Source organism: Aquarana catesbeiana, linkage group LG02 (genome assembly GCF_042186555.1).
Source record: "Aquarana catesbeiana isolate 2022-GZ linkage group LG02, ASM4218655v1, whole genome shotgun sequence".
Lineage (NCBI taxonomy): Eukaryota > Metazoa > Chordata > Amphibia > Anura > Ranidae > Aquarana > Aquarana catesbeiana.
Genome location: NC_133325.1, coordinates 526,023,420 through 526,046,310, shown reverse-complemented (window position 1 = coordinate 526,046,310; position 22,891 = coordinate 526,023,420). Strand labels below are relative to the sequence as shown.

The following is a 22,891-nucleotide window of genomic DNA, read 5'->3' as shown; positions in this document are numbered from 1 at the left end:
TTGGCTGTAACATGACAAAATGGACAATTTCAAGGGGCATGAATACTTTTTCAAGACACTGTATGTATGTTCAATCAATAGAAATGGTAATTTTACCTTAGTCTTGTGTCCACCCATGGAAAGGACATCCTGTCTTGTTACAGGACAGGCCTCCTCCATGTTGGCTGACATATTGAGCGGTAAGGAGGTGGTACACAGGGACAGATCAGCTCCAATGTCTTTGCAGCTTCCTAATGCACATATGTGCGGTCGCACACACACCCTGCTGACATCACAACCCAGAAGTATCTTTGGTAGGACTCATCGTTAGTGGGAATACATACACTATATTACCAAAAGTATTAATTAGCCCTTAAGCCTGCAATGAGAGTCACAAAGTATATGGTATGTAAACATTATGGATTAAACTTAGTGAATTTGACTCTCTAATGGCCACCAAAATGATCATAGAATGATGAATAAGGTACACTGTACAACTACTAACTTTTACAGTATTGTATGTTTTGGATATATATTTCCAGTCAAGCTTGAAGAAGCATATTTTGTCTGCTTTAATCGGCAACTACCCTACATGGAATTGTTTCTAATAACTGAATTATAAATACCATATAGGATTCACATACTTCAATGTGTATAGTAAACTGTACAAAATAAGGGTAAAGGATTGTGTAATGTATTGATTGTTATACAAAAATATGATTCTAAATTTATTTTAAGAAATACTTTTAAATATGTATAAAATAAAAATGTATGGTTTTTAAGAAAAAGTACATGTTTTGCAAGTTCTTTGATCAATTCAAGTGAAGATATATGCACCCCAAAAAAGTCCCTTTTCTTTCTTTGCTTCCCTGGAGACTCTTTTCTGTATATTCACTTGGGAAGTGGCGCTTTCAATAATATAGGTATACAACATTTTAAGTACCGTATGTTTTTGCTATAAACAACCAAGTGATTACTCTAATACAGAATACATTTATAAGTACATTTGGTTAAAAAAAAACCCCAGTTATGCCTGATTAACCTGATAAAGTCAAACATGTTTCTATAAATAAATCATTCTGCACTAAATCAATGCCCAGTAACCATTATAAATTGTATTGTATATGCAAAAATAACCAGACAAATGCATTTATAACATGAAACTGGTAATTTACAAAAATACTCCTTGCATCTACCTAAAGATTACTGACCTTGAAAGTATATTTGCGACTGATGTTATCTGATGGCTGAACAGGAGAAATCCGAAAGCTTAACAAGGGGATGCTTCCCAAAATCCCTTCTTCTTTTTCATCTGAATATGAAAAATGCAGAGTAAAAGGTGATATAAACGAATAAGGAGGGAAATGAAAAAATATTACGGTAGACGCCATAGGATAACCTTACCAATTGGATGTGAACATAACAGACAGAAAGTATAGTAAATGGGAAGAAAAAGGCAGCTGATCTTGAATTATTTGGTGACAAAGGCACAAACATATTTTTTTGAAACAGTATAGGGTGTTGTGAAGAGTGATCAACTCCGCAGTCGGAGAACATGGGAGGTTAACATATGTCAAAACAAAGCCCTGGTTATACACCTGATATAAAACACTTTCACTGCCAAAGAATTCTTCAGACTACTCTGCTGTTAAATGATCATACCAAAGTTAAAATTTTCTCTTGGAGTTAATGTCAGTCACCAGAACACACAAAACAATACAGCACTGATTAATTATTTAAACCCTGCTTTCTCCATGTCTGAATATACAGTAGGTGAAATGTGATCAAGTAGCAGATGGGGCATAGGTCTTCTAACCATCTGTCCAGACAATAAAAATAATTTTCCACTAACTTACTAGGCAGATGTTAAAACTGAACCAGTCGCTATATGTACCTTTGTAATAGAAGAGGCAACGATCGACGAGGACAAACCAGCGTTTGTTCCACTGCTTTACTCCAGAACTGGCCTGCAGACAACAGAGACAGGAACAATCAAAAGGAAAGGAACAAAAGTCGTGCACTTTGATAAGACAGTTCACAAATAAGAAAGACATAACAGAGGTCAGAGCACAGAGCTGGCATCATACAACACACATGGAATACATTCTTTGGGTACAAGTCAAAGAACAATATAAAAATGGTAGCAATACAGATGATGCTGGTAACATAACATTAATAACAAAGCAGAACCACAGTTTTTTTTTTTTTTTTTTTTTTATGCAAGCACTCTAAAATTGCAAGTTAGAGTGATTGTAAACCTTCACCTTGTAAAACAACCCATTTAGTTTAAAATTGAAATAAAGGCGAACATTTGTGTATAGGTATAAAAAAACAAAAAAAACTTTTTTGATCACATTCCCTCTGTTCTCAGCTGCAGTATAAGCAGACTGAGTTACTTGCACAGCAAGAGAACTGACCACGGTGTGCTCCCAAGCCTAGTGTGTCAGTTTTTAATAGGAAAGCAGGGGGACTGGCAGAAACACCAGGGATTTCACACAAAGGAACAATACAAAGAGAACAGGAGACTTCTTCATACAAGTACATGGTGCAGCAGGCACTTATCAGGAACATGAAATGCTGGAGTAACAAACACTTCTATATTATTGTATATTCATGTAAACATCCCTTGTAATAGAAATACAATAAAACAATGGACCCCCCAATGGTGGACTTTTAAGGCACTAGGAGAAAATATTACAAAATATTAATACCAATGTAATTTATTAAACATTAAAAACAGTAGTAATATACCAAATACTATACAGAATGCATAACAGACATTGTTACATGTATGTACACAGTTTCAGAAGTTTAGCTTATCACTGGATGTGGCACAAAAATATACAGTAAGCTGCCGTTCCATAACAGAATCCCTTGTAATAGGAATAGTGCGTGACAGATGTCCTCTAGGCAGGAAAGGCTGAGATTAAAAAAAAAAAAAAATTCATCATCCCAGACTTTTCTGCAGCATCCCCAGCTTTGTTTACTTCTCCGGCACGGACGTGACATCCTGCCTACTTAAGCTGTCCAGTCCAGATGATCTCTGCCTTTGCCTTGGTCACATCTCTAGAGACGCTCTCCTGTGTTCCTGTTAAAGACTTGCTTGGCTGACATTCCTTCTGGCTTCCTGACGTTTTGGCTTGTCTGACTATCTGTTCCGGTTCCTGGACCCTGGCTATGTATTGACTACGTTTACTGTGTTTACCTTTTTTCATGGTTTCTGTCATTTCCACTGCTGGTTTTGCGATGGACCCAGAGAAACTTTCAGCAGTCCTACAGTGGCCCCGACCCATGGGTTTACGTCCTCTGCAGCATTTTCTTGGCTTTGCCAACTATTATGTAAAGTTTATTCGTAACTTCTCATCTCTGCTCAAGCCCCCGACTGATATGACTAAAAAGGACAGTAACCCACAGAGTTGGTCTCCGGAGTCCATCAAGGTCTTTGAGAGTCTCAAGGCTGCCTTTGTTTCTGCTCCTGTGTTGGCACATCCTGATCCTACGTTGCCTTTTATCCTTGAGGTTGATGCTTCTGAGACTGGAGTTGGCTCCCTTCTGTCTCAATGTCCTAGCTCTGAGAGCGCTATGCATCCTTGTGGCTACTTTTCCAAGAAATTGTCACCTACAGAGTGCAATTATGAGATTGGTGACAGAGAGCTGTTGGCAATCATTTTAGCCCTGAAAGAATGGAAACATCTCCTTGAAGGTACCACTGTGCCGGTTCTCATTCTTACTGACCATAAGAATCTCACATTCTTGTCTGAGGCTAAGCGCCTCTCTCCCAGAAGAGCGCAATGAGCTCTTTTCTTGTCGAGTTTTAATTACATTGTCTCATTCTTACCCGGTACTAAGAATGTAAGGGCTGACGCCTTGTCACGACAATTTTCCTTCGCTTCCGAGTTGGAGTCGGTTCTGGTTCCTATGATTCCTCCTGATCGTATTCTGGCTACAGTTCGCACCAGTCTTACTTCTCCTTTGGGTGACAAAATTCTTGCTGCTCAGGTCCATGCTCCTCTTGAGAAACCTTGTGACTGCTGCTTTGTCCCAGAGAGTCTCCGTACTGCTGTGCTCCAGACTTACCATTGTCCGAAGGCAGCTGGCCACCCTGGGAAGAATCAACTCGTTTGGGCCATTTCCCAACAATTCTGGTGACCTAGTCTATGGGCTGATGTAACTGCCTTCGTAGCTGCCTGTTTCGTGTGTGCTCAGAGTAAGACTCCACAACACCTTCCAGTGGGCCTCCTACAACCCATACCCAATGGAGAGAGGCCCTGGACCCACCTGTCTATGGATTTTTTTGTGGCGTTACCCAACTCCCAAGGCAACACTGTTATCCTTATGGTGGTTGACCGGTTCTCAAAGATGTGTCATTGTATTCCACTTAAGAAGTTACCCACTTCTAAGGAACTGGCTTCCATTTTTGCTCGGGAGATCTTTCGCTTACATGGGCTACCCAAGGTGACTGTCTCGGACGGGGTAGTCAGTTTGTCTCTCGGTTCTGGCGAGCCTTTTGTGCACAGTTGGAAATTCAGCTTGCTTTCTCCTCTGCATATCACCCGCAGTCTAATGGGGCCCCAGAATGAGCCAATCAGTCCTTGGAGCAATTCTTACGTTGCTATATTTCTGACCATCATAACAACTGGTCAGACCTATTACAGTGGGCAGAGTTTGCTCACAACAGTGCCTTGAATTCTGCTTCCTGATTGTCCCCGTTTATGGCGAATTATGGTTTCCAACCTTCCATGTTGCCTGACTCATTTGTTCCGCAGAGCATTCCTGCATTAGAGGAGCATCTCCATGGTCTTCGTTCCACTTGGGCACAAGTTCAGGAGGCTTTGCAACATGCTAACGATAAGTACAGACTCCATGCTGACAGCAGACGCCTGCCTACCAGGTTGGGGACAGAGTCTGGCTGTCGTCTCGCAACCTCCGACTTCGTGTTCCTTCTTTGAAGTCCACACCTCGGTTTATTGGGCCTTTTTGTATCCTTTGCAGGATTAACCCAGTGGCTTACGCCTTGGACCTTCCTCCTAGTATGCGCATCTCAAATGTGTTTCATGTCTCCTTATTGAAACCTTTGGTCTGCAATAGCTTTACCACCTCGGTGCCACGCCCTCACCCTATACAGGTTGAGAACCATGAGGAGTATGAAGTACAATCCATTGTTCACCCCCTTAGGTTCCGTGGGCGCATATAGTACCTGGTGCATTGGAAGGGGTACGGTCCAGAGGAACGCTCTTGGGTCTCATCCTCGGACGTACATGCCCCTGTCCTCCTCTGTGATTTCCATAGACGTTTTCCCCTCAAGCCTGGTGGTACTCCGAGGGAGAGGGGTCCTTGAGGAGGGGATACTGTCAGGGCTGAGCTCAGCCCTTCCTTCTCTGAGCTGGCCGCTCAGCTGTCAGCTAATTGCCAGCTCCCATCTCTCTCCACAGTTTCCCAGCTGTTGTTGATTATGCTCGTCAGTGCCTACTTAAAGCCGTCCAGCTCACTTGATCTCAGCCTTCGCCTTTGTCATCATCACAGGGTCTTTCTCCTGCGTTCCTGTTGAAGACTTGCTCGGCTGACGTTCCTTCTGGCTCCTGATCCTGCTTGCTGTACTACTACGTTTATCTCTGGCTCTCTGGCAGTTGCTTGGCTGACTACCCGATCCAGTTACTGAACTCTGGCTTGTTTTAACTATGCTTACTCTGTTTACCTTTATTATTATTATTATTATTAAACAAGTGTGATTTAACTTTAACTTTACTTCTGTCTCGGTCTGATTCATTGTTCCTGATACTCCCTCAAGACCAAATTCTAGTTAGTTAATATTTCTGGGTCTTCTAGTAGCGGTTTATTGAGGTGCTGGGACCACTATTTCTGTTTAATCCATAAGCTGAAGCGCAAAGGTTTTTGGGGAGTGGTTTGAGATAGTGGTAGGTTTTATTCTATCTTGACTTTTTAGGTCTAGATGGATCTAATCCAGAGAAAACAAATCAATCCTTGTACAGAGATCGTGGGTCACAGTATAATACATAGTAATAATGTACTCTGTGGAATTTATCACCCTCCAGCAATCTGAGTTGTAGCATTCCCAGCAGTTCCTTCAACCAGTAAGGCTTCATGTACACAGGACATTTTTTACAACCTCTCCTGAACGATTTAACTTGACAGACAGTAACCGACATTGAGGAACACGCTCAGCAAAGAAGGAAGAGGAACTGTGAGGGGGCGTGGTCTAGAGATGGCGGAGTAAGGTCACGCGCTATCTAGCTCCGAACACCCTCCAGCAAATCGGCCTGTAAATGCAGCATCCCTCCCTGGCATGAGCGCCGCAAGAAAGGGGAAGGAGAAGCACACCCACAGAGCATCCCCCGCGGTCAGAGATACAACATTATTTCCCCGGCACACAGAACCGTACAATAGAAGCCCAGAGTGCCTCTTACCTTGAATCGGCTATGGCAGCCTCCTCAGTGTTTCCAGTCTCTCCGGCGGAGGTGGAACCTTCATCCCCTTCCCTCTCCCAGTTGCACTCACAGAGACAGCTGAAGACTACACGGGAGATATGGATTAGAGCTCTCCTCCAGGCGCTACCCACTCGAGCTGACATGGAAGCGCTGATCTACCGTATGGGGGAAACTCATCGCAGGGATTTGCAATCAATCCGGATAGACGTGCAGTCGCTTTCAGATAGGATCTGCACAGGTGAAACAACGCAGACCGCACTGGAGAAGCGAGTATCCCAGCTGGAAAAGGCACAGAGCTTACAGGCTTCACATGTCTCCTCACTACAACTCCACCTGGAACAACTGGCAGTTAGGAGCCGCCGCAATAACTTGCGACTACGGGGAATTCCAGAAGATGCCGGTCAGGAGTCGCTACAATCCATAGTTGTGACTATATGCCAGCAATTAGCTATTTCTGAAGCCCCCCAAGACCTTGAGTTTGACAGGATGCATAGAGCTTTGGGTCCCCGTTCAACGGACCCAAAGAGACCTAGAGATGTGATATGTCGTATGTACCATTACTCTCATAGGGAGTCTATATTGCGTAAGGCATGGGAAGTAGGTGATAGTGACTTTAAAGGAAGCCCTATAAAAATATTAGCGGATTTATCCAGAGCTACCCTGCAACGAAGGGCGCTATTGCGCCGTTACTGGATAAGATCAGGAAGAAGGGGTATACATATCGATGGGGGTTCCCCATCTCCCTAACTGTGAGGAAAGGACCATTATCTTTCTCTTTGTTTCGTCCTGCTGACCTACCGGGACTGTTTGCCTTCCTGTAGATGGATCCCATCCTGATCCCTAACTGGACCAATGCCGGGCCCACTACGGCAAGGGCCCCCCGAGTGGAGGAGCAAGGCGGGTCCCAGGAGGCCATGGGAGAATGTGTGTCTGGAAATAAATATGGCCAAGGTTTGAGAAACATAATACATTAAAAGGGGACGAGTGGAGGTGATGTAGAAGATTTCCCCCCCCCCCTTTTTTGGGGGGGGGGCCTCCCAGAGTAAACCCTGTACCGTATCGATATGGCCTGAACTGTGTTTTTTTTTTTATACTTGCCATATAATGTTTTTTGCCCGCCTTTCATTTCCTTAGCTTACAAATATAAATTGTAAACATTTAAACATGTGTGTTATAGGGCGAAGGGGGGGGGGGGGAGTTGCAGTGAGTTGGGAGGGTTTGTTTGGGGTTTTTTTTTTTTTGAGGATCAGGGGATGTTTGGATAATTTTATATGTTTTATATGTTTTTGGAGATGGCCCATATGTATGTTGTAAGGGAGGGGGTATTATATATTACATAGGAAACTGAGAAAGCAATATTTCTCCCTTATACTTTTTTTTTTCGCCCCAGGATTAGACCCTTATTAAAGTTGCGGGTAAATCACCCAAAATCCCACCCCTATTATACCTATTTAATATATTTAGTTTGGTTTATAAACCGGATACAGAGCGGTTTTATTTATATGATGGGGTGACAAAAAAAAAAGAAGTAGGTGGGAACCCTGGGAAGAAAGGGGGACTGGGGGCCTGAACATATTTAGAGGTAAATCTTTAGTAGACTTTGTAAAATGGAATGGACCCACCTCCCCACTGACCGGGAATAGTGGTCAAGTCCTAGAGTAATTCCTAAGTAGCACTTTCCTTGGTTGGGTTTTTCCTTTTTTTTTGGCCCATCTCTTTTACCTAGCCTCTACCTCGAAATCATACGGGCCTCATACACACATATACACATTTTTTTTTTTTTTAAAGATGTCAAGATTGAATATTTAGCCCCGCAAAAAGGGGAAAGAAGGGGGAAGGATGTTCTATATCAAGCAGTACATCACCATGAGCACTAGACACAGGTTGGAAATAGAGTATCACTTATGGATTTTAGATCCATTACACTTATATGGCACAAGGGTTGATGGGGGGGTTGTTTCCCTTTTGTTATGTTTTTTTTTTTGTTTTGTTTTTTTGTTTGTTTATATACACACATGTAAGACATGGAGAAATTGGCGGGCTGTCGCTTGGCTGGGGGGACTCATGGGAGCTCCTTTAACGGAAACCGGAGATGGGAACTATGAATCTTCTTGATCGGTTTGCTGTCGGGGGGGGGTTATTTTAAATTTTTTTTCCTCTCTCCCTCGCTCCCCCTCCCCACTTTCTCACTTACTTTTTTATGATTGCCGTACCACATAGGCATAAAAATGTTTTTCTTACGTTCAAATGCTGGAGGGTTAAGGGGAGGGAGCTCCATTGTCAGGCTGTCTCTAACCACTTCCCCACATAGGCCCGCGCTCACATGAACCGGAAGACTCAGTAGTAAGTGCTTCCCTTAGGGTATTTAGTTTAGTCTTTTTTTTTTTCCCCTCTCTTCTCTCTTTCGCCTCCTCTTCCCGGCCCCCCCCCCCCCCCCCGGAGATGGACATGAGGATGTTTCTCAATGATCTGAAACGATCTCAGACAGATGCGTTTGTGCAAGAAATCTACTTTAAGAGGGGCGGACTCCCTTTTCTTCAAAATACATTTTATCCCTCTGTATACCATTCCTTTAACCAGGAAGCAAAATCTAAAGGTGTTTTGATTCTGATATCCAGGGGTGTGCCTTGGATCTTCACTGATAGCTACTCGGATTCAGAAGGCTGTTATCTTTTTATTAAAGGCCAAATTGGTGGCATTAAGGTGAGGCTAGCCACTATATATGCACATAATAACCATCAAGATTCTTTTTTGGCTAAAGCCTTTCTGAAGCTGACAGAGTTTACGGAAGGCAAACTGATATTCAACCTCCCGCTAGAGCCTAATGTAGATAATTCATTGGGTACCTCTGCTTGGCCTGGCGTGAGGAAACGTGTCATGCAAACACTCCATGACCAGCAGTTGATTGATGCCTGGCGAGTGATGCATGCGGGGGAAAAGGATTATACCTTTTTCTCCACTCCGCATAAACTGTATTCACGTATAGATCTCTTCCTGGTACCACACTATCTACTATCTTCGGTTCTAGATATCTCTATTGCATGTATAACCTGGTCGGACCATGCACCACTTATGATGCGTTTCTCGTTATCTAGCTCATTCTATTTCCCAGATTGGTGTTGGCGTCTGAATGAGAGTTTACTAGAGACCCCTGAGGTCCTATCGGATGTAACTGAAGAACTCACGGCATATTTTGAAATGGACACACTGGGGAGCAACCCAGGTATAGTGTGGGAGGCCCATAAAGGTATCGATTCTGGGAATTGGGAGTGGATAGCATGTCTAACTTGTAGAAATCGGAAAAACATGCGATTTGGAAGGGTAAATTCTAGCTTTAATGCATCGAAAGTTTTCACTGTGTGAGAGGTAAAAAATTCCGCTTCTACACCAAGTCTGTACAGGTATGTCTAGTTTGACCGAGGCTAGTCTCCATATCTTTCTGTAGTGGTTTAGGAGGGAGTTATGTTCCTCTTTTTTTGTAGTATTTTCTATGCCTGCTGCTATGGCGCATATGGGGTCCTTTGTCAGTTGGACCCAGGTAGGGCATAGGAGTCGGGTGAATCTCTATCAGTCTTGTTTATATGGAACAATTAGGATAGCCGAGATGCTAAATAGTTTAGACTGAAGTCGGGTAGGGCCGTACCAGACAGATCAGTGGGGTTTTTGAGCAGTCGCCACACCAATTTGTGTCTATTTTTCCCCCAAACAAAGGGTTTGAGAATTGCATCCATGGTTTTGAAATATTTCAGAGGTAGGTATACAGGGGTGTGCCACAATATATATATAATTTTAGGAAGGTGTATCATTTTAATGAGGTTGATGCGACCTAGTACCCCGAGAGGAGGCGTGCCCTAATTTGTGTTTTAGATTTAATCAGGGCGAACAGTGGTTCCACATTTAGAGATACATAGTCGATCGGCGACCTAGTCAGGTGTACGATCATCTGGTGTGCATGTGTCCGCGGTCATCTGGTGTGCATGTGTCCAAGGTCATCTGGCGCGCATGTGTCCAAGGTCATGTGGCGCGCATGCGTCCAAGGTCATCTGCACACATCTGGTGCATGTGTCCGTGATCTGCACATCTGTGATCATCTACGCACATCTATCCGTGATCTGTGCACGTGTCCGTGATCTGGTGCACATGTCCGTGATCATCTGGCGCACATCTGTCCCTGATCATCTGGCGCACATATGTCTGTGATCATCTTTAGCACATCTGGTGCACGTGTCCATGATCTACTGGAGCACGTGTCCGTGATCATCTGCGCACATCTGTTCGTGATCATCTGTGCATCTCTGGCGCACATCTGTCCATGATCATCTGGCACACATCTGGCACGCGTGTCCGTGATCTGGCACATCTGTCCGTGATCATCTGCGCACATCTGTCCCTAATCGTCTGTGCACATCTGATACACATCTGTCCATGATCATCTGACGCACGTTTCCGTGATCATCTGGTGCACGTGTCTGTGATCATCTGGCGCACATGTGTCAGTGATCATCTGTGGCAAATCTGGCGCACGTGTCCGTGATCTTGTGCACGTGTCCATGATCATCTGGCGCACATATGTCTGATCATCTTTAGCACTACTGGCGCACATGTGTCCGTAATCATCTGTTGCACATGTTCATGATCATCTGCGCACATCTGGCGCACGTGTCCGTGATCACCTGGCGCACATCTGTCCGTGATCATATGGCACACATCTGTGATCATCTTTAACACATCTGGCGTACATGTGTTTGTGATCATGTGTCCGTAATAATCTGCGCACATCTGTCTGTGATCATCTGCGCACATCTGGCGTACATCTGTCCGTTTTCATCTGACGCACATCTGTCCGTGATCATCTGATGCACATCTGTCCGTGATCATCTGGTGCACGTGTCCGTGATCATCTGGTGCACGTGTCCGTGATCATCTGGTGCACGTGTCCGTGATCATCTGGTGCACGTGTCCGTGATCATCTGGTGCACGTGTCCGTGATCATCTGGTGCACGTGTCCGTGATCATCTGGTGCACGTGTCCGTGATCATCTGGTGCACGTGTCCGTGATCATCTGGTGCACGTGTCCGTGATCATCTGGTGCACGTGTCCGTGATCAGTGGCGCACATGTGTCAGTGATCATCTGTAGCAAATCTGGCGCACATGTGTCCGTGATTTGGTGCACATATGTCCATGATCATCTGGTGCACATGTCTGATCATCTTTAGCACATCTGGCGCACGTGTCCATAATCATCTGTTGCACATGTTCATTATCATCTGCGCACATCTGGCGCACATGTGTCCGTGATCTGGCGCATGTTTCCGTGATCACCTGGCGCACATCTGTCCGTGATCATCTGGCACACATGTCTGTGATCATCTAACACCTCTGGCGTACGTGTTCGTGATCATGTGGCGCACGTGTCCGTGATCTGCGCACATCTGTCCATGATCATCTGGCGCACATCTGTCCGTGATCATGCCCGTGATCATCTGGTGCACATCTGTCCATGATCATCTGGTGCACATCTGTCCATGATCAACTGATGCACGTGTCTGTGATTCGGCGCACGTGTCTGTGATCATCTGCGCACATCTGGCGCATGTGTCCGTGATCTGGCGCAGGTGTCTGTGATCATTTCGTGCACATCTGTCCGTGATCATCTTTAACACATCTGGCACACGTGTCCGTGATCATCTGGCGCACGTGTCGTGATCATCTGCGCACATCTGGCACACATCTGTCCATGATCATCTGGCACACATCTGTCCATGATCATCTGGCGCAGGTGTCCATGATCATCTGGCGCAGGTGTCCATGATCATCTGGCGCAGGTGTCCATGATCAGTGGCGCACATGTGTCAGTGATCATCTGTAGCAAATCTGGCGCACATGTGTCTGTGATCTGGTGCACATATGTCCATGATCATCTGGTGCACATATGTCTGATCATCTTTAGCACATCTGGCGCACGTGTCCATAATCATCTGTTGCACATGTTCATTATCATCTGCGCACATCTGGCGCACATGTGTCCGTGATCTGGCGCATGTTTCCGTGATCACCTGGCGCACATCTGTCCGTGATCATCTGGCACACATGTCTGTGATCATCTAACACCTCTGGCGCACGTGTTCGTGATCATGTGGCGCACGTGTCCGTGATCATCTGCGCACATCTGTCCATGATCATCTGGCGCACATCTGGCGTACATCTGTCCGTGATCATGTCCGTGATCATCTGGCGCACATCTGTCCATGATCATCTGGCGCACATCTGTCCATGATCAACTGATGCACGTGTCTGTGATTCGGCGCATGTGTCTGTGATCATCTGCGCACATCTGGCGCATGTGTCCGTGATCTGGCGCAGGTGTCTGTGATCATTTCGTGCACATCTGTCCGTGATCATCTTTAACACATCTGGCGCACGTGTCGTGATCATCTGCGCACATCTGGCACACATCTGTCCATGATCATCTGGCGCAGGTGTCCATGATCATCTGGCGCAGGTGTCCATGATCATCTGGTACATCTGTCCATGATCATTTTGGCACATCTGACAGTAAGCATCTGCCACATCTAATTCCATTGTCCTGGTGCTCCAGGGCCTTCAAAAATGTGATAGGTACTCAGGGAATGAAATGTGTAATTTATGCCTTTAGAATGCCTGATGGTGCTCCCTGCATGTTGGGCCTCTGTATGTGGCCAGGCTGTGTAAAAGTCTCACACATGTGGTATTGCCATACTCAGGAGGAGTAGCAGAATATATTTTGGGGGGTAATTTTTGCTATGTGCATGTTACGTGTTATAAATTGACAACTTTGTGTAAAAAAAAAAAAAAAAAAAAAAATTTAATTTTCTTTCCACATTTTCCAAAAAATTGTGGAAAAAAAATGACATGTTCAATAGAGTCATTATGCCTCCTAGACTATACATTGGGGTGTTTGATACCTCACAACTTTCTGAGATGGGAATGAGGGACACCTATTTGCAAAAATATGTAGGCATAGGACACGCCCCCTACAAAAGCAGAAAAGGAGAATTATACAAAAAAAAAAAAAGATTGGTTAAACACACAGGTGCTTTTTTTCCACTACCGTTCTTTATATTGGCTTCTGGAATTTACAAATGCAGCAATTTGGAATATGGATTAAAGGTTTAGCTCTGTAAAATGCTTTTTTAATAATTAGTGCATTTTATATACAACTATATAGATCAGATCAAAATGAGGGACAAACAAGGAGGAAAGAGGGACAGAGGGACATTGCTCTAAATGAGGGGCAGCCCCTCCAAATTAGGGACAGTTGGGAGGTATGTATTTACTGGCCCCTTCCCTGCTCTCCATCCTGACATATCTCCACAGCAGCTGGTGGGAGAGGGGAGGGGGGAACCTGGCAGAGCTGCGAGGGCAGACGGGGGGCCGGGAGACAGTACAGGGGTAATGAAGAACAGCAGGGAACTGGAGAAGAGCACAAGGGGAAGGGAAACCAAAGAACAGCACCAGAGCACAGGGGGGGACCGGAGAAGAGCATGAGGACCCGAGAAGAGCATGGGGGGGGAACTGGAGAACAGCACAGGAGGGGACCGGAGAAAAGCATGAGGACCTGAGAAGAGCACAGGGGGGAGACTGTAGAACAGCACAGGAGGGGACCGGTGAACAGCACAGGGGGACTGAAGAACAGCACAGGAGGGGATCAGAGAGCAGCATAAGGACCTGAGAAGAGCACAAGGGGGGGACCGAAGAACAGCACAGGAGGGGACCGGAGAACAGCACAGGAGGGGACCGGAGAACAGCACAGGAGGGGACCGGAGAACAGCACAGGAGGGGACCGGAGAACAGCACAGGAGGGGACCGGAGAACAGCACAGGAGGGGACCGGAGAACAGCACAGGAGGGGACCGGAGAACAGCACAGGAGGGGACCGGAGAAAAGCACAGAAGGGGACCGGAGAAAAGCACAGAAGGGGACCGGAGAAAAGCACAGGAGGGGACCGGAGAAAAGCACAGGAGGGGACCGGAGAAAAGCACAGGAGGGGACCGGAGAACAGCACAGGAGGGGACCGGAGAACAGCACAGGAGGGGACCGGAGAAAAGCACAGGAGGGGACCGGAGAACAGCACAGGAGGGGACCGGAGAACAGCACAGGAGGGGACCGGAGAACAGCACAGGGGGGGACCGGAGAACATCACAGGAGGGGACCGGAGAAAAGCACAGGAGAGGACCAGAGAACAGCACAGGAGAGGACCGGAGAAGAGCACAGGAGGGGACCGGAGAAGAGCACAGGAGGGGACCGGAGAACAGCACAGGAGGGGACCAGAGAACAGCACAGGAGGGGGCCGGAGAAGAGCAGGAGGACCAGTGAAGAGCACAGGGGGACTAGGGAACAGAACAGGAGGGGACCGGAGAACAGCACAGGAGGGGACCAGAGAAGAGCATGAGGACCAGAGAAGAGCACAGGGGGACTGGAGAACAGAACAGGAGGGGACCAGAGAAAAGCACAGACGAGGACCAGAGAAGAGCACAGGAGAGGACCGGAAAAGAGCACAGGAGAGGACCGGAGAAGAGCACAGGAGAGGACCGGAAAAGAGCACAGGAGAGGACCGGAAAAGAGCACAGGAGAGGACCGGAAAAGAGCACAGGAGAGGTCCGGAGAAGAGCACAGGAGAGGTCCGGAGAAGAGCACAGGAGAGGTCCGGAGAAGAGCACAGGAGAGGACCGGAGAAGAGCACAGGAGAGGACCGGAGAAGAGCACAGGAGGGGACCGGAGAAGAGCATGAGGACCTATGAAGAGCACAGGGGGACTGGAGAACAGCACAGGGGGAGGACTGGAGAACAGCACAAGAGGGGACCGGAGAACAGCACAAGAGGGGACCGGAGAACAGCACAAGAGGGGACCGGAGAACAGCACAAGAGGGGACCGGAGAACAGCACAAGAGGGGACCGGAGAACAGCACAAGAGGGGACCGGAGAAGAGCACAAGAGGGGACCGGAGAACAGCACAAGAGGGGACCGGAGAACAGCACAAGAGGGGACCGGAGAAGAGCACAGGAGGGGGGACCGGACAACAGCACAGGAGGGGGGACCGGACAACAGCACAGGAGGGGGGACCGGACAACAGCACAGGAGGGGGGACCGGACAACAGCACAGGAGGGGGGACCGGACAACAGCACAGGAGGGGGGACCGGACAACAGCACAGGAGGGGGGGACCGGACAACAGCACAGGAGGGGGGACCGGACAACAGCACAGGAGGGGGGACCGGACAACAGCACAGGAGGGGGGACCGGACAACAGCACAGGAGGGGGGACCGGACAACAGCACAGGAGGGGGGACCGGACAACAGCACAGGAGGGGGGACCGGACAACAGCACAGGAGGGGGGACCGGACAACAGCACAGGAGGGGGGACCGGACAACAGCACAGGGGGGGGACCGGAGAACAGCACAGGAGGGGGGACCGGAGAACAGCACAGGAGGGGGGACCGGAGAACAGCACAGGAGGGGGGACCGGAGAACACACAGGAGGGGGGACCGGACAACAGCATGAGGACCGGAGAAGAGCACGGGGGGGGACCGGAGAAGAGCATGAGCACCGGAGAAGAGGACAGGGGGGGGCGGGAGAAGAGCATGAGGACCGGAGAAAAGCACGGGGGGAACTGGAGAACAGCACAGGGGGGAACTGGAGAACAGCACAGGGGGGAACTGGAGAACAGCACAGGGGGGAACTGGAGAACAGCACAGGGGGGAACTGGAGAACAGCACAGGGGGGAACTGGAGAACAGCACAGGGGGGACTGGAGAGCAGCATAGGGGGGACTGGAGAACAGCACAGGAGGGGGATGGGAGAACAGCACGGGGGGGGACCGGAGAACAGCGGGGGGGGGACCGGAGAACAGCACAGGGGGGACAGGAGAACAGCACGGGGGGGACAGGAGAACAGCACGGGGGGGACAGGAGAACAGCACGGGGGGGACAGGAGAACAGCACAGGAGGGACCAGAGGACAGCAGGGGGTTGGAGAAGGGGGGTGGGGTGGGAGAGAGCAGAGAAGTTGCTGGGGAAGAACACAGAGGGGCCCGGAGAGCGTTGAGGGACCTGTGGGCAGCATAAGTAAACTGGATAGGAGGGGCGGCATATAGAGGAACTGATGCCCTCCATGTTCTTCTTGCAGCCACTGAATGCCCACTTTTCCTCCTTTACCACCTGCAGGCATTCAGTGGCTGCAAGAAGAACATGGAGGGCATCAGTTTCTCTATATGCAGCCCCTCCTATACAGGTTTAAAAGGGAAGCTGCATGGGCGCCCTGGAGTATGAGGCTGGGTTGCAATGGTGACCCCTGTAGTTACACCGCTGCAGTGGAGAAACAAAAATTCTGGCAGGTTGAAGGAGCAAAGAATGGAATGCAAGATTCTGAGGCTGTGATAGTTGCAGATGAGAGATGGGCCACTGCTGAGAGGATTGCTTAGCATACAGAGGGGTTAAGAAGACTAGTAGGTGAAAAAGTGGCAGAACATGAAAGGCTGAGGATGAAGGAGGAGGAGGGGGGTCTGCTGCAGGTGTAGTGAGAGGCAAACAAGTAGTGGGAGAGAAGAAACAGTGAACAGCTGGACAGAAGGGCTGGGTGTGAGGAGTTATCATGTGTGCAGTGATGCAGGAAACATCTTCAGCTCTGAGGGGTTCATGCTGGGACCTGTAGTTCTTCACTTTTGGGGGGGTCACATCCCCCAAAAGTGAAGGATTTCAAGTCCCAGCATGAACCCTGCCCTGATATCTAAGGATGTGTCCTCCTTCCATCCAGGGTGTAATCTAATCTGTCAGTGTCCTCTCCTGCCGACCCTTATCTGCCTACCGTCCTCTCTCCACAGTGCATTGAGGCTTGCTTGCTCGCTCCAGGCTGACACACACTCTGAGTTTCTGAGAAGTGCTGACAGTTCAGCACAGAACTCTGGCTGCTGGGGGAGAGCTGACAGGATTTTAACCCCGATGGATCTGTAATGTTTTTGAGTGTTTTGCAATTTACTTGCCTTTCCACCATCTCTCCGTTTCGTTTGTGCACTGCAGTCTGTCTCAGAAGTTTCTTCTGCATGCCGCTGCCTGACTGGACTCGAGAATATACAGGGAGGAGGTGGGTGGAAATAAACAGTAGGTGCGGAGGAGGAAGTTAAATCTCCTCCGCTGTGATGGGTCTCTGCCTCTCTCCTGCTCAAGACATCACTGGTTGCTACACGCCAAGCGGGCAGCAGGTAGCAACCAGTTTGGGCACTGAGCCAGCGGCGGTGGTGAATAAAGTAAAAAGAGTCTCTGCCAGCTAGGGGTCCACCACAGGCTGAGACAGTGAGAGACAGAGACGATGCAAAGGCTATTTTAGGGGGCATTAGATCGACCCAGGGCCGGGGGCAATTCCGGGACACTGTAGGGGAATGAGGGGAATTGTCCCAGAATAAGGGTGCCCGGGACCGGGACAGAGCTGCCAATTGCAAGAAGGTCCCGCGGAATCCGGTACGGTTGGGAGGTATGGCGTTTGCTTTCCAAAACGGGGTCATTTTGTGGGTAATTCCATTGCCCTGATGCTCCAGGACCTTCATAAATGTGGTAGGTAGTCAGGAAACTAAATGTGTAATGTTTGCCCTTAGAACACCTGATGGTGCTCCCTGCATGTTGGGCCTCTGTATGTGGCCAGGCTGTGAAAATGTCTCACACATGTGGTATCGCCGCACTCAGGAGTAGTAGAATACTTTTTGGGGTGTAATTGTAAGTTTATCTATGCCACGTGTGAGAAATAACTAATTGCATAACAATTTTGTGAAAAAAAATCTTTCTTTGCCAAACCTTACCTTGCTATACAGATACAATGGTCCCCTTCAAAAATCCCATCTTTTACGACGCAGCCTGGGCTCTCTCTCATCAATTGTGTGTAAATTAATCTTCAGGATTGGGGACCCCTATCTGTATCTGGAAATAACCCAACATCATCCATTGTCCCTTTATTTGCCAAACTATTGTGGGCAAAAAATTGTAACTTCAAAAAACTCACTATGCCTCTTACTAAATACCTTGGACTATTATCTTTCCAAAAAGGGGTCATTTGGGGGGTATCTGTACTGTCCTGACATTTTAGGGCCTCAAGAAATAAGATAAATCAATTTTCAATGATACGTAGCATAGTTTATAGACTTTATAACTTTCACACAAACCAATTATCATACACGTATCTGGATTTTTTTCTACCAAAAATATGTAACAGAATACATTGTGACCTAAATTTATGATGAAATTAGATTTTATTGGATTTCTTTTAAAACAGAAAGTAGAAAATATTGTTTTTCAAATGTTTCGCTTTTTTTTCGCTTACATCGCAAAACATAAAAAACCCAGTGGTGAATAAATACCACCAAAATACAGCTCTATTTGTATGAACAAAATGATAAAAATTTCATTTGGGTACAGTGTTGTATGACTGAGTGATTGTCATTCAAACTGCAAGAGCACTGAATGCTGAAAATTGGTCTGGGAAGGAAGGGGTTATTGAGGTGGTTAAAAAAAATCTTTTTTTTTTTTTTAAATAGCCAAAAATGAAAAATGCATGTAAGCGAAACGCGGCTAAACACGGATTACCGCGTTTACAAGCTGTTACGGGCATTTGGCGTTTCAAATGCCTCTGAACATCTGTCCTGAACGCATTTTTTTGCGTTCCGAAAAATGCTTCTAAACTATGTATGTATTCTACATGTAATATGTATTCTACATATTTTTGGTAAAATATTTTTTGCAATAAGTGTATATTGATTGGTTTGCGCAAAAGTTATAGCGTCTGCAAAATAGAGGAGAGATTTATGGCATTTTTATTATTTTTTTATTTATTTTTTACTAGTAATGGCGGTGATCGACGATTTTTAGCGGAACTGCGACATTGCGGCGGGCAGATCAGACACTTTTCACACTTCTTTGGGACCAGTGACATTACAGTGATCAGAGCTAAAAATAGTCACTGATCACTGTATAAATGACGCTGGCAGGGAAGGAGTTAACACTAGGGGGCAATCAAGGGGATAATTGTGTCTTAGGGAGGTGTTTCTAACTGTGGGGGGGAGTGGACTGACTGGGAGTACAGAGAGATCGCTGTTCCTGATCACTAGGAACAGACAATCTCACTGAACTCTCCAGTCAGAACAGGGATCTGATTTGTTTACATTGGCAGATCCCCATTCTGCCTCTCTGAGGAGCGTTCGCGGGTGACCGGTGGACATCGCAGCCGCTGGACCCATGCATCGGCTTCCGCGCTGTTCAGGGGCGCGTGCACGCGCCCACAGCAGCTCGTGCAGTAAACATGCGATACATCGTTTTGCCCAATAGTATATTGCCACAGTATATATATGCAGTTGGCGGTCCATAAGTTGTTAAAGTGATTCTAAACCCAAAATGTTTTTCATCTTAAGGCATTCCTTGCATTAAGGTAAAAAACGCCCACTACCTGTGTGGGATTAAACTCTGAGGCGCCCCTAGGCAGTCAAAACCTTGGGGCCCCCCTTACCAGGTTTCTAGAGGATTCTCGTGCAAGTGCTCTAGTAGGATAACCTTGAACTAAGTAGTGTGGCCATTGGCCGCTAGACGGAGATGATCATCACTACTGTACAGTACACATATATAGGTTGCACCAAAATTTATTTTACAAACTGACAGCTGAAAGAAGGTGAGCTTTTAAAAGACAAACTGTAATGTGAACCTGACAGCTATAGTTTTTGTACGTTATGTTGTTACTGGGTACAATACATTAATACAGTATTTCCTCCATACAGTCTTTACTGTAAAGTTTTCATTTCTTTTTTTCTATCTTTTGGAAAATTAAAAAAATAATAGTTGTAGTTTTCTTTCAAGGTCAAATCATTATTATTTTGATAGTTGTCGCAGGGCCCTCAGACGGCGTGGGTCCCACAGGCCGGTACCTACTCTGCCTATTTGGTAAACTGGCTCTGTACCTGTTCTACCCACCCCAGTCCGTAAACACTTACTAGACTCCTCCCACCGTCCCAGTGCTGTCTCAGCTGCAGCACAGCTCCTCTCACTTCCTGGTCTCACTGGTGCCCCCTTGGCACCTGGCTTGCTAAACGAGGCACCAAGAGCAGGCAGAAATATACAGTGCCAGCAGGGGGACTGTCAAATTGGAGGTAAGGGAATGCTCTGTAAAATATAATTACACAGAGCAGGTAAGTGTAACATATTTTTTTATTTTAAAACAAAAAAATGTTCTTTAACTTATTATCATTACTGAAAATGCTGTTATGTTTAATGTAGGTTTGATGGGCACACACTGTTTAAAACGGAGTAATCGGCCAGAAAACTTGTCACACATCAGAAATACAATATTATGGTTGGAGAGGGGGATGAAAGCATAGGTGCTAGGTATGACCCAGCAAGGAGCCGATCATCAAGCTTGGTTCAGTTGAGCCCTTCTGTCCCAATTCCACTTTACGATTCATCCAGTGGGGGATCGTATGTACTGGCATCCCTATGAGCTCCCTCTGCATTGTCTAGATATGGGTAGCATGATGACCAAGTTTCAGGATGAGGCAAGTTAGATATTGGATTTAGCATGGTGACTAAAGATGCCTACAATCAAATGCCTGAGGTAGGCTTTTAATTTCAATAATTCTGCCACCTGTCCTGAATTTTAGGACATCCAGTTGGTCCATCAGCGATTCCACTGTATCTGTACATCCTTCTATGCTGTTCTTTTTTAAGCTGAGCGATGACTTGCATAAGGGCTTTACATCGCTGCTCCTGCTCCACAACTAGCCCCTAGAAAGGCAGAGTCTATTTTGCCTGTTTGCTCCCCAAGTAGAACTAGTTCTTGAGGTGTTTAATATAAATGTCCATATCTGCTTCTAGGCATTGCTTTAAAATAGCCGTCTGTCATCCTCCCAAGAATTTGGAGTGAGCTGTGGTTCTGCTAAGTTTCACATACTTGGAAAACACCTAAGGTCTATCAATACGTTTTGGGACTGTCTAGGAAGATTGTTTTTCTTCCTTGTCATCTTGCCTGTGATCTCAGCATGGTAATTTTGTGAAAATCTATTGGTAGTCCTGGTTCGGCCTGGGTGCTCCTCAAGATGTAAGTTCACGGCACCATGCTCAAGCAATGTTTCCACATTATTTTTTACTTGAAATGTCAGATTCTTATTTGAAAAATAGTTCTGCTTCAAGTGCAGTAAAAGAGGATGTTGCCAAATTCAACAATTATGGTAAAAATGAAAATCCACTGACTACAAATACAGAAGCAGAATAAATAAGTTGATACCTTTTTGTATGATAGTCTCAGATGCAGTCTGGCTATTTCAAATGTAATGTGCATTTCAATGGTTTGATTATATCTTTCACTCACCTGTTTGTACAGCCAGCCCATCTTTGTGACTACAGCACTTGGATTCCTTTTCATGGAGTTAGAGCGTTTCCCAAAGGCGATTCCTTTCTTGGACGGTCGAGATGGCTTTTGGAAACAAAAAATACCCTGTGTCATTCCACACAGCATCTTACAAAAAATGATCTATCTCCACCATCTCTACTTTAGTACTCTTTATACCTAGATATGATAAACAGTGTTAGCACACCTATTTATAGTACTCTAGACTAAAAATTGCACAATGCAGAACATCAAGGTTATGGATGCAAAAACAGGCAGCCCAACAATATTCTAGTTTCTGTATTGTAAGAAACATGTTTACTTTATTGATAGTATGGCTAGTTTATATTAATTTCTGACACTCACACCCACACTGGAAAAAAAGAGTAATTTTGACTTACCTGTAAATTCCCTATCTTGGAGAACACAGGCAAAGTATTCATGCTACCTGGGATACAGGCTTGTACTGTCAGGTGATTGGACACTGGCAAGCTTCTGAGGACCCACTCCACTCCGTGACTCCTCAGTTTTTTAGCAAGCAATTCACAGTAAACAAGTAACTGGAAGAGAGGGAAGCCTGTGTTCTACACGGTACTCCAAGACATGGAATTTACAGGTAAGTCAGAATCCCTCTAATCTTATTTGTATAGTACAGGAAAAGTATTCATACACCCTGGGACAAGCAATGAATTAGAAGGGTGGACAACCACTAGGCAAGGGTGCTTTTGAAGAGCGAGGGCCACGTAAGTGATTTGGTGACCGACCACGGGCCACAACAAAATTAACATAATAAACATTTTCCTCCTGCAGCCTCATAGCAGGTGAGGAGGAGAAGTCGGCTTTCAGCGGATGCAGGAAGAAAATGTTCATTATACTATTCAAAATTTAAAATTCGGGGGGGCGTGGCTTGGCTCGGTCTGTCATCAAGCACTTCTTCTCTGGCATCCAGGCCCTCAGCCCTGGGCCAGCATGGCAGATCCACGTGGCAGCACTGCAGAGACTGCATCCCTGAAGGTGTCTGCAGTATCCCTGGCTTCATCCAAAGCTGTAGATTCATGCTCTGGCTTTCCTTCAGCCC

General features: G+C 46.5%; 1 protein-coding gene across 5 annotated transcripts in view; it reads right to left on the bottom strand.

The window, feature by feature from the left end:
• The window catches only part of PLEKHA6 (pleckstrin homology domain containing A6), a 1,624,617-nt gene that overhangs the window by 1,233,230 nt on the left and 368,496 nt on the right, over nt 1-22,891 (bottom strand). For all 5 annotated transcript variants that reach the window (XM_073615840.1, XM_073615839.1, XM_073615838.1 and 2 more), the window contains 3 exons: nt 21,796-21,900; nt 1,874-1,946; nt 1,191-1,291 (listed from right to left, as the gene is read on the bottom strand). In XM_073615840.1, coding sequence (XP_073471941.1) covers nt 1,191-1,291; nt 1,874-1,946; nt 21,796-21,900 — 279 coding nt within the window. The remainder of the gene's footprint in view (nt 1-1,190; nt 1,292-1,873; nt 1,947-21,795; nt 21,901-22,891) is intronic.